General features: G+C 33.6%; 1 protein-coding gene across 2 annotated transcripts; it reads left to right on the top strand.

Annotated features, from left to right (window-relative positions):
* The first annotated feature begins 3744 nt into the window (after nucleotides 1-3744).
* Nucleotides 3745-15039, top strand: LOC115982893 (alpha-amylase 3, chloroplastic). 2 transcript variants are annotated; one of them, XM_031105638.1, is made up of 14 exons: nucleotides 3869-4271; nucleotides 4987-5031; nucleotides 5136-5266; nucleotides 5430-5484; nucleotides 5566-5685; nucleotides 5816-5945; nucleotides 6628-6983; nucleotides 8236-8891; nucleotides 9873-10062; nucleotides 11077-11183; nucleotides 12283-12532; nucleotides 13126-13248; nucleotides 13817-13984; nucleotides 14490-15039. In XM_031105638.1, the coding sequence occupies exons 1-14, from the start codon at nucleotides 3984-3986 to the stop codon at nucleotides 14649-14651; spliced, it is 2781 nt and encodes a 926-aa protein (XP_030961498.1). In that variant the 5' UTR covers nucleotides 3869-3983; the 3' UTR covers nucleotides 14652-15039. The 2 variants fall into 2 exon arrangements, with proteins under 2 accessions (XP_030961500.1, XP_030961498.1); XM_031105640.1 differs by lacking the exon at nucleotides 4987-5031 and having other exon boundaries at nucleotides 3745-4271.
* The last annotated feature ends 766 nt before the right edge of the window (nucleotides 15040-15805 follow it).

The following is a 15805-nucleotide window of genomic DNA, read 5'->3' as shown; positions in this document are numbered from 1 at the left end:
TGAGACCATATGAACCAAGCCGTTGTTGCAAAAACTTCACGAACTCTCGATTTCGACATAATTCTAGCCACCAAGTCTTGGAATGAACCCTGTGATGCTTCGAATTGGTTTACCCAGTTGAAGTCTATATCCCATACCTGTTGTAACGCTTCACAGCCTTACAATGCATGGTACGTGTCTTTATCAGCTCGGCCACATAGGTGACAGACCGAGTCAATCAATACTCTCCTCTTCACCAAATTTGTTTTCGTTGGCAAACTGTTTGAACATGCTCAACAAAGAAAATGTTTCACCTTCCCCGGCACGTTTAACTTCCATATGCTCGACCAAAACCCAGCTAGCAGACCTGAGTTTGAACCCGATGCTTCCCCACTCCTTGCTTCTTCGCACGAGGCTCGATACCCGGATTTTACCGAATATATCCCATTCCTTTCTAGTGCCCAGTATAAAAAATCAGGTTGTGGAATATCACAAAGAGGAATCGCCTTAATCCTTTGGGCATCAAACGACACCAAGCATTCATCAATTTTTTGTTCTTTCCAGCAGCCCAGACTAGTATCAATCAAGTCAGCCACCTTCATGTTGGCGTCCACTGCCAATGCAGAAGATGTTACTCTCCCACCTGAGGCATCTGGTATTCAGTTGACCTTAAATACACTTATGGACAATCCATCCCCGACTCTCCATTTTGCACCCATGGAGATTACTTTTCTCGCCTTCAAAATGCTTTTCCAAGCAAACGACCCCCCAAGACTGTTTTGCATCAAAAATAGTGTCATTTGGGAAGTATTTTGACTTAAATATACACTGTAGCTATTTTATCATAGATAAGTCTTCATGCTTGTTTTGCCAACATAGTATCATTGAACTTGATCAACTACTTAAAACCCAACCCACCTTCTTTCTTGGGTTTACAAAGTGTTTCCCAATTTTTCTAATGAATGTCCCTTCGTTCTCCTCTTTGTCCTCACCAAAATTTCCGTATTAGCATCTCAATATCCCTACATAGGCCCACAGGGAGTTTAAAACACCCCATTGCAAAGATGGGTATAGCTTGAACCATCGCTTTTAACAACACTTCTTTTCCAGGTTGAGATAGGATTTTTTCCTTCTACTTTTGCAATTTACTCCAAACCCGATCTTTTATATAATTCAAGCTTGCTCTCTTATTTCTGCCAACTACTGTTGGAAGCCCTAAATATTTTTCATACTGTTTTATCTTGGCACCCCAAGGAGCCCTTTAATGGAATTTTTTGCCATGTCACCCCAAGGAGCTCTTATTGGAGCATTCATATAGTATAATAGAAAAATGTATAAAATTTACATAGTTTTGAGACTTTTGTCTAAAAATGACTAACATCAATCCATGTATAATTTTGTAAATTTATAAGTTTGCTATAATAACCGTGTAAATTTGATACTAACACTATTCATTTTCCATTTAATTGTTTATTATTTCTTTTATGTGCTTCAATTACAAAAGAAAAGAGTGGATGATGATTATTGTGTATGAAGAGAGAGAAACAATTAAAAAAAGTCACGAAAAATTTATATTTTAATGAAATGTAGTATAAAATAAATAATATGATATAAAATGCTTTAAAAAATAAATATATAAAATATAAAAAAAAGTAATTTATTATATTAAAATACACAGAAGTTTTTGTACAAATAGACGTGAATGCCCTTAGATTTTCTTCTTGCTATTTTTATAATCCGATGATACTTTTTGATTTGTCGGGATGATAAATGTTGACCCTTTAGATCCACGTAAAGTTAAGAACGTAGATTTGTGATCTGTCAGTCGAAAAGGAAAGTACATAAAAAAATTTGTAGTTTCTTTTTGGAAAAGGCAGGAGAGTTCCTTTTGTAGTTTCTTATATATAATAATTAATATTACACAAACCATGCATATTCATTAAAAAAAAATACACATACCATGGTAGAAAAATTTTAATTTGTAAAAGTTTCCGATGATGACATTGATGCATAATTTGGAGAAGACATCAAATGGTCCATAGTCATAGTATTTTATGAAGATATTTGACAAAGAAGACATTCGATTTGAAGAGCATCATTCCCTTTAACGTATTGCCAAAGTCCCATGAATTATTTAACCAAAAAAAAAAAAAATCCCATGAATTACATATGAGGTTCCTCCTCTTTTGTTTGAGATGAAAGTCGAAACAAATATAGAATTTTTTTTTTTTTCTGAAAAAAGAGAGAGATATTTTAATATAAATCCAATAACTATTTCTAGCACACTTAAATCCAAACAACAAATATAAGACCAAAACTTGGAGCACTCATGCTTGTTGTACTATTATTCAAAAACAAATTGCCACTACTCACAAAAATATCCCAGTAGCATAAAACGAATCAAGATTCAAAACTTGTACATGAAATTCATGTGATAACTTTAAGGTATCTTACGTTTGTGGTTCAAATTTTAATTCTCGCTTACCAATTTATAGCTTTTTAACTTATCATCCAATAATTTTTGTCATTTTTTTATGCAAATATATTTTGTGGGGGTCATAAAAAAGAGAGGTTATCATCCGTTTGCATGAGATTATTTCCATTTAGCTTGTTTTGTAAATTGTGTAAAAATCAAGTTATATCTATTAAAAAAAACATAATAATTCAACAATAAAAAAAGAAAAATATTGACAAGGAAACATATAAAATTAGAAAAATAATATGTACACAACATTTTCATAACAAATCATAAGTGGCAGGTTGTTATTGTTGGGGCAAAAAAGTAATCTTAGTGTTAGGTTCAAATTTGAACCAGTAACAACTAACCATTTATGATTTATTATGAAAATATTGTGAACGTAACACTTCTCATAAAATTAAGGAGAAATAACGTGACTAGTCCCTATAATTTGGATCATGATGTTCCAAAGATCTTACATCATTTAAGAATGGGTTTGTTAAATATATAATCTTGTTTGTGATAATTTTTATAAGGGATGGGTTTAAGAATGGGTTTGTTAAATATATAATCTTGTTTGTGATAATTTTTATAAGGGATGAGTTTAAGAATATGGACTAAATATATAATCTTGTTTGTGATAAGTTTTATAAGGGATGGGTTTAAGTCTTTAAGTTACACCTAGATCATCTTGTGTAACTTTTTTTCTTATTCTTATTATTATTATTATTATTATTATTATTATTTTAGAAACAACGTTAGATTATATTATTTTTATATATTCTCTATACTTACAAAATTTCAAGATAATCAAAGATCAATAACAATAACCATAACATTTATAAAAAAAAAAAAAAAACCATAACACAAACTAATTATTTAAATTTAAAATTTTATAATTTAAAATAATACATAAAAGATAAGTTTATAAATTTATAAAAAACATCTAATTCACATGTATACGCTAAAGTTTTTAAAATATATATTTTTGGTTAAAAAGTTTTTAAAATATAAATTTAATAAAAAATTATAAAATGCTATATAAAAAAATAATATAATATAATTTTTAAGAAAAAATAGAAGTAAAAAATAATTTTTAAATATATAAATAGTACTAATGAGATCACTTTTAATAAAAGCCTTATTGAAAAAAAGTGAAGGGTGGATTCCGTATACAATACACAAGTTCTACTGAAAAAGCCACCAACAATAGAAACGCGCTTCCCAAAAAAAACCAAAAAAAACGCAGACGCAAAGCTGATAAGCCAAACGGGAACGGATATCGTTAGATTGTGTGTATAAGGAAAAGAAACAGTGACTGTGAAACGGAAAATGACGTTGAAGGTAGAAGCTGAACAGAAAAAGTAAAAAAAAAGGTTCCCCACTTTCTGTAAAAAAATCACATAAAGAAATAGAAAAAGTGCTAATTTTTGTTGTCCACAACTCCTATAAGTATCTTGCAACAATTCTCGCAAGTGAATCTATAACCCCTTTCTTTCTATAATTGTGAAAAAGCTCTGGCTGGCTCTCTCAAATTCTGTCAACCATGTCGACCGTTAGCATAGGTTCTCTACAGCACCACAGTCTTAGAGAGAACCCTAAGTACAGTCCCAAATCCAAAGCATTCAAACCTGGTTCATTGAATTGCTCGCCTCAGACTCAGACTCTGACTAAGCTCTTCTTTCATTCTCGACGCTTCTGCAACTTCAGAGCTCCAAAGCATTCTCATGTTGTTGTTAAAGCTGCCTCCACCGCCGAAACCGCCGTCGTTCAGACCTTCGAATCCGCTGAGCTTTTCTTCAAGGAGACTTTCCCTCTCAAACGAACTGAAACGGTTTGATTTTGTTTTTGTTTATTTTCTGTTTGGTCCCCTGGAAAATGATTGGAACATGAAACTTGAAGAAAATGAAAGAATTCAAATTAGATCAAATGACAATAATTGTTCAAGAATTTTTTTTTTTTTTCTAGATTTTGTTTTTTGTTCTTTCTTCACTCAGTTTTCTCGGCGATCAAACAGAATTTTAAAAGTTAATTTACTAGATTTTCTACAAGGAAAATGAAAAAAAAAATTGAAGTTTAAGATCGAATGGAAATAGTTGTAGAAGAGCTTAATTTAGGAGATTCTCTAAAGAGGAAAGATTTTCTTGATTTTTAGATTTGAGTTCCTCTGTTTTATTAGCAATCAAACAGAACTTTAAAAGCTAATTAAAAGCTATATAACTTTTAATTATTTATGTTTTTTTTTTTGGTCTGGTTTCTGTTTGGTTCCTGAGAAAGTGTTGGAAAAGAAAGTGACGTGTGAGGAACATGAAACTTGAAGCTCTACAAATTTCTTTTTAAGAAAATGAAAATTTGAACTTATTAGATCACTTGAAAATAGTTGTAGGAGAACTTAATTGCGAAGATTCTCCACAAGGAAAGGTTTTTTTTTTTTTTTTTTGGTTTTCTCAGCAATCAAACAGAACTTTAAAAATTAAATTGGAAGCTATATATATCCTTTCTTTAATTTTTAATTAATTATTTATTATATTTTTTTTATGGCTTACTAGAGTGTGAAGGGAGAAAGAAATGAAGTGCATAAAAAACTCAAAATTGTACGTCAATAGACCCAATACTCTATTTTCTCAGCAGCAGATTGAAAGAATTCAAGGCTTTAATTTGATTTAAAAAAGGTTCCTATGATTGACTTGGATGGTAGGTGGAGGGAAAGATCTTCGTCCGATTAGATCAGGTGAAAAATAGTCAGATTTGGCAGCTAACTGTAGGTTGTAATCTTCCCGGGAAATGGATTCTTCACTGGGGAGTTTCGTATGTCGACGATGTTGGCAGGTATGCGTGCTTTTGGATTATTCGATTATGTAATCATGTGCCTTATGAAGATGCCTACATAGAATTCAAGTATAAACTATAAAGTATATGGTATTGTTAAAATGATTAACCGGTAATGGTTATCTGAAGACTGATGAAAGATCTGTTGATAAATTTTTTGCAGTGAATGGGATCAACCTCCTACTCAAATGAGACCCCCAGATTCGATCCCCATCAAGGTATGTATTGGTTTATTAACATCGTGTTCTGAGCCACTTTTGTATTGCAAATAAGAATATGGAAAACAAAATATTTTTCAGGACTATGCAATAGAGACACCCATGAAGAAATCATCGTCATCGGGAGAAGATGGATTTTACGAAGTGAAGATTGATCTCAGCCCCAATAGCGCAATTGCTGCAATAAATTTTGTTTTGAAGGTTCTTATTTTAAACAGTTAGCTGTTGAGAATGTCAGTTCATTATGTAAAAATTTGCTGGATGTTTATGAAGCTTTTTTGGTAAAATATATTTTCCTTTTTCATTTTGTTTGGGGGGGTTGGTGGTGCAGGACGATGAAACTGGAGCTTGGTATCAGCACAGAGGGAGAGATTTTAAGGTGCCTCTTGTGGACTATGTTCAAGGTGATCAGCCTGATAGCAATATAGCAGAAGCAAAAAGGGGCTTCAGTATATGGCCAGGTTGTAGGAATTATTATATACCATCATTCACTTGATTTATCCATTTTTAATATTATGGTTCCATTTACTCACATAAATTTGGATCCTGTCTGAATTACTTTGTGTTCTCTTCCAGACATGGTGTAACTGTAACTCGTAAGCAAACATGTGAGTCTAATTGTGTACACTACATCTATATAACAATGAAGTTGTGTCAAATAGAGAGACAGTTTCTTAATAAGATCCACTTGCTGAAAGGCATAACAGAGTCAATAGAAATAAAAGTATTGTTACTCATTTATAGCTTCCTTTTGATCTTAGATGCAGTTGTTGCTGTAATGGGAATTAGATGCTGTTAAAAGCATGTTTTCTATCTGTTATTTCCTTTTAATTTTTTATTTGAGTTGTGTGTGTGAATACTTGTACTATGTTTTTAATATTGAACTGCTGAAGATGGAAACCTGATTTGTTCCCTAACACCTCCTTTTACATACATTATATATGAATCAATTTGGAAAGTTGATCCTATTTGCCTTATTGCAGCTAAGTGGTAGACTGCCTACTGTAATGGGTTTGGGAGGAGGTGTGTCATGGGCGGGTGGTGAATGATATTCTATTGTTTTCTTAGTAACTGTACTCTCCTATGTATTCTATATTCAACAATCATCTGACAGGAAATTTCTTGGCTCTACTTGAAACCTAGGGGCTTTTGGCCCGCTATCTAGCTTGATCCTCAAAGGAGAAGCGTCGGCTACTACTGGTCCAGACAACAGCACCAATTCCAGAGACCGTAAACAAGAAAGTAGGAGCCTAGAAAAGTTTTATGATGAGCAGCCCATTGCAAAACAAGTTTCTGTTGATAACTCGGTCACTGTTTCTGTTAGAAAGTGCCCTGAGACTGCTAAAAATCATCTACATGTAGAAACTGATCTACCTGGAGATGTTGTTATTCACTGGGGAGTTTGTCTAGATGGTGCTAAAAAGTGGGAAATTCCTGCTGCCCCATATCCACCAGAAACAATAGCATTCAAGGGCAAGGCTTTGCGGACTCGATTACAGGTATAGCATCTAAATAATGTGGATTATTTGGCATGATAGGAATAACCGGACTTTTAAGTTTTAAGAGTGGAGCTTTTGTATAATGCTTTGGACAGCTTTCCATCCTATTATCTTTTTTAGACTTTCTTGATTCTTTGAACTTTGAGTAAAATTTAAGGTGAACCTCCGGTATAGTGAAGGCCATTCCACTTTTCTTAATAAAATAGTTATCTACTCACCAAATATGTAAATACAACCATATTGACAAATAGCAGACAAACATAGGCTCCATGCATATATATATATATATATATATATATTTTTTAATTAGTGAGTTTGGCCCCAAGGGGAAGTTTTAGGGGGAGATTCAAACTGTGATCTCCACTTAATGAGGCATGATCCCTAGTCGTTTGTGCTATCCTTGGGGTTAAACATATGTTCATGTATATATTCTAAATTTATATAACCATCAGGTCCATCACAATATTGCTAAGCTTGTTAAACCTTTTATGCATTCTCTGGGGGTGTGTCTGTGTTTTGATTGACTAAAAACGTTTCCAATTCTGGAATGTGACTTTTGTTTTTGTGTGGTGACATTATAGATGTTGAGTTTTGCTGAAGGTAACTGTTTTATAATTGATTCGGGAAAAAAAAAAGAAAAGTAATTCTGGTTTTATGGAGTTAAAAGTGCAAGCTTGTGCTTCCTCTATCATGTAATGTGACTTTGTCATTCTTTTTGCTCCTTTCCTCCAATTTGATGTTAGGGTCTTTTTACTGTGTTATTTATCTCTTTTAATGATTAGTAAACCTTCAGGCATAACAAATTCGTATTGTGAATTATAATTATATCTACCAATTGGGAGATGGAATCTCGATCTGCAGGCATGATTTAGACTAGAATATGGGAGGATATTTTTATTTTTTAAATAAAATTTTAGATGTACCTGATATGTATACATTGATCATAGATGATGCTGACAAGAACTCATGTAAGGTCTGATATGAAAGCATTATTATACTTGCAATTACTTGTACTAAAGTTTTTTAGTATCACTTAAATTCTACTGAGGGAAAAAGAAAGTTTTGGAATTGCCTCAAAAAATTCTTATCAAAGATTGTTTTGGTATTACTTGTGTCCTCCCCTATGCTATACTTCTATGGAAACTTTGAATTGGGATGTCTCAATTCTGCCATCTTAATTTTTAGTCTTAAGCTTTTAAGAATGATTTATCTTCTTTCTTAATTTTATTTACATGGGTAACATGTTCTGCAGCCAAAAGAGGGTGGTGATGGTTGTTGGGGATCGTTTACTGTAGAAGAAGGACTTGAAGGATTTCTTTTTGTGCTCAAGCTAAATGAAAACACTTGGTTGAACTGTATGGGAAATGACTTCTACATCCCCCTCTCAAGTTCTAGCTTGTCTGCTAGATCCACACAGAGTCTATCTGAAGGCACACAGATACCTGAAAAGAATGCAAAAGAAAATCAAGAAGGATCTCTTAGTAAATATACTAATGGAATAATTAAGGAAATAAGGAACTTGGTAGGTGACATTTCCTCTGAGAAGAGCCAAAAGATCAAAAGTAAAGAAGCACAAGAAAGTATTCTTCAAGAAATTGAAAAACTGGCTGCTGAAGCCTATAGTATCTTCAGAAGCTCTGTTCCAACATTCACAGAGGAAGCTGTTGTTGAATCCAAGGAACAAATATCTCCTGTCAAAATATGCTCAGGGACAGGCACAGGGTTTGAAATATTGTGCCAAGGATTTAACTGGGAATCTCATAAATCTGGAAGATGGTACATGGAGCTGATAGAAAAAACTGCAGAGTTATCTTCAATTGGTTTCACTGTGCTATGGTTACCACCACCTACAGAATCTATATCACCTGAAGGATATATGCCAAGGGATTTATATAATCTAAATTCCAGGTATTTTAAGTTTTTAAATACATCATCTGTGTACCACCTCCTACAGAATCTGTGTTGTGGTTTTTATTGAAAGAATTCTCAGCTTGTTATTGAACTCTTTCATTAATTATAGGGAAAAGTGCTCAAATACTTGTGGTTTATCCATAAAACATGGAACTCCTGAAGTTTTGAATGAAATACTTACCCCTCTATGATATAGTGTTACGTGTAAGCTGTTAGACATCTGTTAAAATAAAGGGGAGTTGTTCATGTTATGACATGTGTCCATATTTGAAGTTGTATTTTCACCTAAAAATAATACCACAAGAGAGAGGGGGGGGGGGTTGTGTTACACTCAAAACCCAAGAAGGGTTAGGTGTTACATAATTATTGGGGCTTACACATTAATCCCATGTTTGGTTTGAGGGAAGGGAATGGAAGAGAAGAGAAAAAGAATAAAGGTGAAGGGAAAAATGTAAGCCAAAGTGATAAGTTTTTCATCACATTTAGCTTCTTTTTATTTTATTTTATTTTATTTTTTTCATGCTATCCAAACAGTAGAAAACATTTAATTTCTCTTCCTTTCCCTCCTTTTTCCCTCAAACCAAACATAGTGTAAAACAATACTGCAGAGGGGATAACAGTCAAAACCTCAAGGGGTTCTGTGTTCTTAGGGGAAACCACAAGGGGGGTTTTGTGTACTTTTATCTTAATTATAACTAAAACGTTTCTTTCACAAAAAAGAAGATTAGGTCCTGTATAGCTTAGGGACATCTGCTTGACTGGTGTATATATGATTGGTAGTGAGCAGAATTGGTTGGACTTCCAAACTTAATTGCTTGAATGATGGTATACTTATTATTATTAGTGAGTAGAGATGTGTCACCTTTAAAAATCTATATTGTTTTCTATGTACTTTTTTCTGTATGAAATATGATAGGTGATATCAGAATAATAGAATCCCGTGATTAATATTTGTTGCTGTTATGGTTTATGATTCAGATATGGAAATATTGATCAGCTGAAAGAAGTTGTGAAGAAATTTCATGAAGTTGGTATTAAAGTTCTTGGAGATGCTGTCTTGAATCACCGCTGTGCACACTATAAGAATCAGAATGGTATTTGGAATATCTATGGTGGCCGTTTAAATTGGGATGATCGTGCAGTTGTTGCAGATGATCCACATTTTCAGGTGCTTTATTTTACCATGGTTCCCACTTTTTTTTTGAATTATCGGTCTTGGGAACTCTATTTCATAATTCATGAAATGTTTTCCTAAGACAAAGTTGCATTGTAATCTTAAAGTTTTTTTTTTGTTTATTTATTTATTTTTTTAGTTTATGAATGGAAAGTTTTCATTAACCAAGGCAAAGTACAACAAGCTGTATGAGCAGCAAACACAGAAATAAGCCAAGCAAATCAAGTAGGCCCACATCCTAAGCAGAATAAAGAATGCTGCAAGAACAGCAGAGGCAATCAACAAAGCCTGAGAGTGAACTACCACCAGCCAAAGCTGACCCCACAGCTCAAAACTAAACTAAACAGCACTCCAAACTGACAACTAACATAAAAAACAGAGAATTGAATTCTCCAAAAATTGCAGAGGATTCTATTTTGGTAGTGTTCCTTATACTCTTGCACCAAGACAATCTGCCTCTAAGATCAAATAGCATTCTTTGCACCAACTGATATTCAATACTTATCTTTTACCCATGGATTCTAGCGTGCCCATCTTTCCAATGGGGATTAATTACACCAGACCAAGCAAGCTTCCAACTACCTGCTGAAAATTTTTTCCCTTCAGCTTCCTGATAGCCCAAGCCAGTTGAGAATACCAATAAATAATAGGCCTATTGAATAGTCATCTTTTCAACACAGCAGCCTACACCCTTTGAGAGAGGAAAAGATCTTGTTTATCTGACTCATACTTCTAGGAGTAGAAGGTTCGAAGCTTGTTTGAAGGGCTTGATCTTTATTGTCATATGATTAAAAATTTTAGACCTAATGAACATTGAAACTTGCAATTTTTTATGCTATAGAATTGGGCAACCTTGCAGCTTTCAGAATTGCCAACGTATTTCTGAATTAACATGCATGCTTTATTTATGACACTACTTTCCTATGCTATATTTGCAATTTATCATTGTTGGGAAGAATACTAGCGTGTGTTTTTAGATATATAAAGTACCTTGTTTGTGTCGTACAGGGCAGAGGCAACAAGAGTAGTGGAGATAATTTCCACGCTGCTCCAAACATTGATCATTCACAAGAATTTGTGAGGAAGGATCTAAAAGAATGGTTATGTTGGCTGAGGTGAGCAGTTGGGGCTATTTTCTTGAATTTCTGAGGAACATTTCTGAGAGAGACATATTCTTTTTGTATCAATAGAGTTGAAAAGTATCTTTAAAAGGAACTCGTCTAAATAATTACTCATAAAATACCACTTATGTTTAAGTTAGACAATGGTGAATTAATCATCAAACCATTATTATAATTCTTTCTTTCACATGTGGGTCCAAACGACCATTCAATAAGTGCAACTCAACATGTGGCATTTTTTTACTTTTAAATGGAAGGTATAGTAGAGATAATGTTCAAACTTAAGATGACTTGCTTTGATACCATGATAAATAATCTCTTATCTAAGAAGCTTAAGCTGTTTGGTAATGGTGAATTAGTGATTTGTCTTTTGTGAACAGCCTGCGTATTGGGAGTGCCTTCTTTTTTTTTAATGAATTTATTTACGTAAAAATAAAGAACATTATTCTAGCAATCCCTGATATATCAGCAAGTTAAATCTCTCTCTCTCTCTCTCTCTCTCTCCTCCCCTTACACACACAAACGCACAAAGTAGACTTGAGTCATGACATAAAGAAAGCTGGGGTTGATTCTTGATCACAGCACCTCTAGAGGCATCTCAAAGCATTTTCTTAAAGTTGCCTAAGAGGTGATGATCCAATCCCGTGACAGTAAAAACACCATGTTTTCTTCATAGAAAAATGACTTCATAAAAAATGAATGCTTGAGAGGACCCTTGGTTGTTTCTGGACTTCAGAGGTGTAGTCAATTAGAGTATTGCCTAATACAGTAAATAAATGTCCTTCATGATATTAATCAAATTCTTATTCCAAGTTAATTTGACGGATGATGCATAATCTTTCTCAACCTTAAAATGTTGGGCTGGAGATTGCTGCAAAAATCTATTACTTGAAGGTTTCTTATAATTTAATAATTTTCTCTTATCTCTTGCCTCATCATATTATGAAGTCAGTTGTGCATTGGTGGTGTTTAAAATGTAATTCGAGCTCCACTTCTTATAAACATGCATTCTCTCTCTGGTGCATATGTTTCTGTAAATATTGTTGTGTTAAGAATTTAGTTGTATAATTTTGCTTCAACATGTGATCCACAGGAAAGAAATTGGGTATGATGGATGGAGGCTTGATTTTGTCAGAGGATTTTGGGGTGGTTATGTCAAAGATTACATAGATGTAAGTGAACCTTCCTTTGCTGTTGGGGAGTATTGGGATTCCCTCAGTTATACATATGGTGAAATGGATCACAATCAAGATGCGCATAGGCAGAGAATTATTGACTGGATCAACGCAACTAATGGAACTGCTGGTGCATTTGATGTCACGACGAAAGGGATTCTTCATGCAGTAAGTATTCATGGGGACAATTCTTTGTCCCATTAGGAATATTAGAGGATATTGTATCAATTAACTGTGTTTTCTATGGACTAAACAATTGAGAGCCAATTTTGTTTTTGTTATCATTATAAATGTCTCAATTATTGTTTCAAGTAAAAATAATTATTAGATTAAATGATTTATAATTTAATTTTGGAATAAGGCTTTGTTGTTGTTGTTGTATGGTGATTTTATTGACTTGTGTGTTCATATCTTAATTAAAGAAACAATGAAGTGATTTGGTATCCATAAATTGAGGGAGAGATGTTCGTAGACTATATAGCTTGCAGTTATGCCACAATTCTTTGTGGTTGTTCCTATGGAAGCGGTGTCACTATGACCCTGCAATATGTGAGGTTTACATAATAAAAAAAAATTGCCACCTTGCTAGAACTCCTAATAGCATACCTCCCTTCTCACAATTTCATATGCATGCATAAGGTGGAATTTTATCTCTACAATTAGGAACCAACTTTGATGGTACTTACACTGGGTAACCTTTTTTATAAGGCGCAATATAAGGTGGATGGTCTATACTTAAATAATACATTTATTTTATACAGACACTGGAAAGATGTGAATATTGGCGATTATCAGATTCAAAGGGAAAGCCTCCTGGGGTTGTTGGATGGTGGCCATCGCGTGCTGTTACCTTTATAGAGAATCATGATACTGGTTCTACTCAGGTTTAAACATCTTCCATTTTGAAATTTCCATTCTATCTGTCACTTTTGTCTGCTGATAAACATTTTTCATTGAAGAATATTGATAAAAAAAAGAAAAAAACAATTTTCATTGAAGAATGAAAAAAAATACAGCTAATAACCAAATTAACAGCTAAGTAGAAAATTGGTTCTAGTCTAGCATGTAAAAACTGAGAATGAAGATCTGCCTTTCTCTACAATTACTTAGACCCCAAATTAAGGGTTACTCTTCATTTCAGGTTTAAGGTTCATACGAAATTCTGTAAAATCTTAAAAATGAAGACCTTGGGACACAAGGACATTTTTCTGCTGGTAATTTGTGGAAGCGGTACCATAAATCTTGGACCAGCTTTCAATTTTAACTGACCAGCTTTCAATTTTAACTTACTGGAATTAGGAAAGAATAAGATTCAGCTTACAATTCTCTTACTAGTATTAGGAAAGAACAAGACTGTGTTTAAACATGTTTTGTGATGCTATTGTCTCAATTTGGAATTGTTAAGTGTTATTGCACTCACATATATACCTTTTTCTATTCTTTGTCCTGCAGGGCCATTGGAGATTCCCACGTGGAAAGGAAATGCAAGGATATGCTTATATTCTGACTCATCCTGGAACACCCACAGTGTTCTTCGACCACATTTTCTCTCACTACCGTTCTGAAATCGAAGCTCTAATCTCTATAAGAAACCGGAACAAAATCCATTGTCGCAGTATAGTAAGTGTCAATCATTGGCTCCAATTGTGGCATCATGATGTGCATAGAAAACATTCCATAAACAAGCAAATGTTTGTTACAATTTTCTTTTCATACATAAAAGAACTGAAGAATAAAGCTAGTCAAAATCATATGGATATAGGGAAAGAAGACAGATTTAAAAAATTAGTAGAAACTGCAATTTAAATTTTTACTTCTTAGTAGTATTACCCCCAAGACATTGAACAATCCACTTAATTGGTCTCTAGTATAACTGTCATTGTTGGCTAATACCATCTTAATACTGTTCAGAATTATAACAGCGAAAACATGCTATTTCAATACATTTTGGTTTCTCTAATTTTTTGTTGGCACCAAATTCACAGTTATTGTTTATGACTTCCATTGATGAAAATAGGATGCTGTTGTTCTACACATGGGCAAGTTAAAGCCAAGTCTGTACATAAAAATTGAACAGAAAACGATTTTGAAATACTGACTTCATTTGTGATATTGTTTAATCTAGATTAAAATTACTAAGGCTGAAAGGGATGTGTATGCGGCCATTATTGATGAAAAAGTTGCGGTTAAGATAGGACCAGGTCATTATGAACCCCCAAGTGGGCAGCAAAAATGGTCTTCAGCCTGCGAGGGAAAAGATTACAAGGTCTGGGAATCATCTTCATAGAACACAACGATTTCACTTGTGTATTTTAGTATATAAAGTCCATTACAGGTGGTGTTTGCTTAGTTTTTTTCCTACAAAGCAAGTTGAAGAGCACCACAAGAATAAAATACTTGTTCACGATGGTGGATTGGTTGCGGACTCCTATTGAAGTTGGTTCTGCCATTCTTTTCCTGACATAGAGGCCAGGTTAAGAGCAACTTGACTAAGGGCTGACAGTGGGGTACTATCATGGCACCGTGGAAACATTTTCTATATAAACATGTAAAATAAAATAATTATACCTACACTATTGTATAATTTTGTAAAACAAATCATCTATCATAGGAGATGAGTATATTAAATTGTTCTCATCAGTGGAACAATATAAATCACCTATTCTATTCCTGTACTTAGTGTTTATATGCCTTGTATGCTTTGAGGCAAAATTTTGACTTGATTATGCAATTGATGTGCAAGTCGAAAGAAAAAAAGGTGGATTTATTTGCATAAAAATTCACGGCAAGAAGATGAGAGATCACTCTTATCTATAGTAGGGATTGGCTTCTTTTCTCTTGCCTGGGAAATCTGAATGTGGATGTCTTATGTCTACGCCTGATGTATAATGATGGCTCCAGAAAAGCAAGTTTGCAAATGAGCCCTGCCAATAAGAAGATAAAGATTTTGAAATGTACTAAACTGGTTAGCAAATGCTAAAAACTTTTCCAGTTTACGGTTCGTCTATCTGGTAAAAGATGAGAAAAAAAGCTTGGGCATCACTTACAAACAGGATGAAATAACATGCATCTTTGCCCTTATTTCAAAAGCCTTTCTTGAGGATTGAAAATGACTCTCCCCTCCCTTGAGATTTGAGAAAATCAACACATTAGTATTTTCATTAACAGTAGTAATAGTCTAATAGAATATTTCAAATTTTGAAAAGTTTTCCTTGACCAAACCTTACCCATGATTAGTGAAAATTTATTTAGTTAAATAATATTCATTGTCACCAAATGGTGGTTAGAATTTGGTTAAAAGAATCTTTTCAAAATTTGGAATATTTTATAACTGTTATTAATGGAAGGACTAAAATGTTAAATTCCTCAAATTTGCATAACAAAATTTGAGTAAGATATTTCACAAGTCAGCTTTATCTTATTTGGCTGTAAAAACTAAAA

The sequence above is a fragment of the Quercus lobata genome, chromosome 3 (assembly GCF_001633185.2).
Source record: "Quercus lobata isolate SW786 chromosome 3, ValleyOak3.0 Primary Assembly, whole genome shotgun sequence".
In the NCBI taxonomy this organism is placed as follows: domain Eukaryota; kingdom Viridiplantae; phylum Streptophyta; class Magnoliopsida; order Fagales; family Fagaceae; genus Quercus; species Quercus lobata.
Note: the sequence above shows the minus strand (reverse complement) of the source record. Positions and strands in the feature narration are given on the sequence as shown.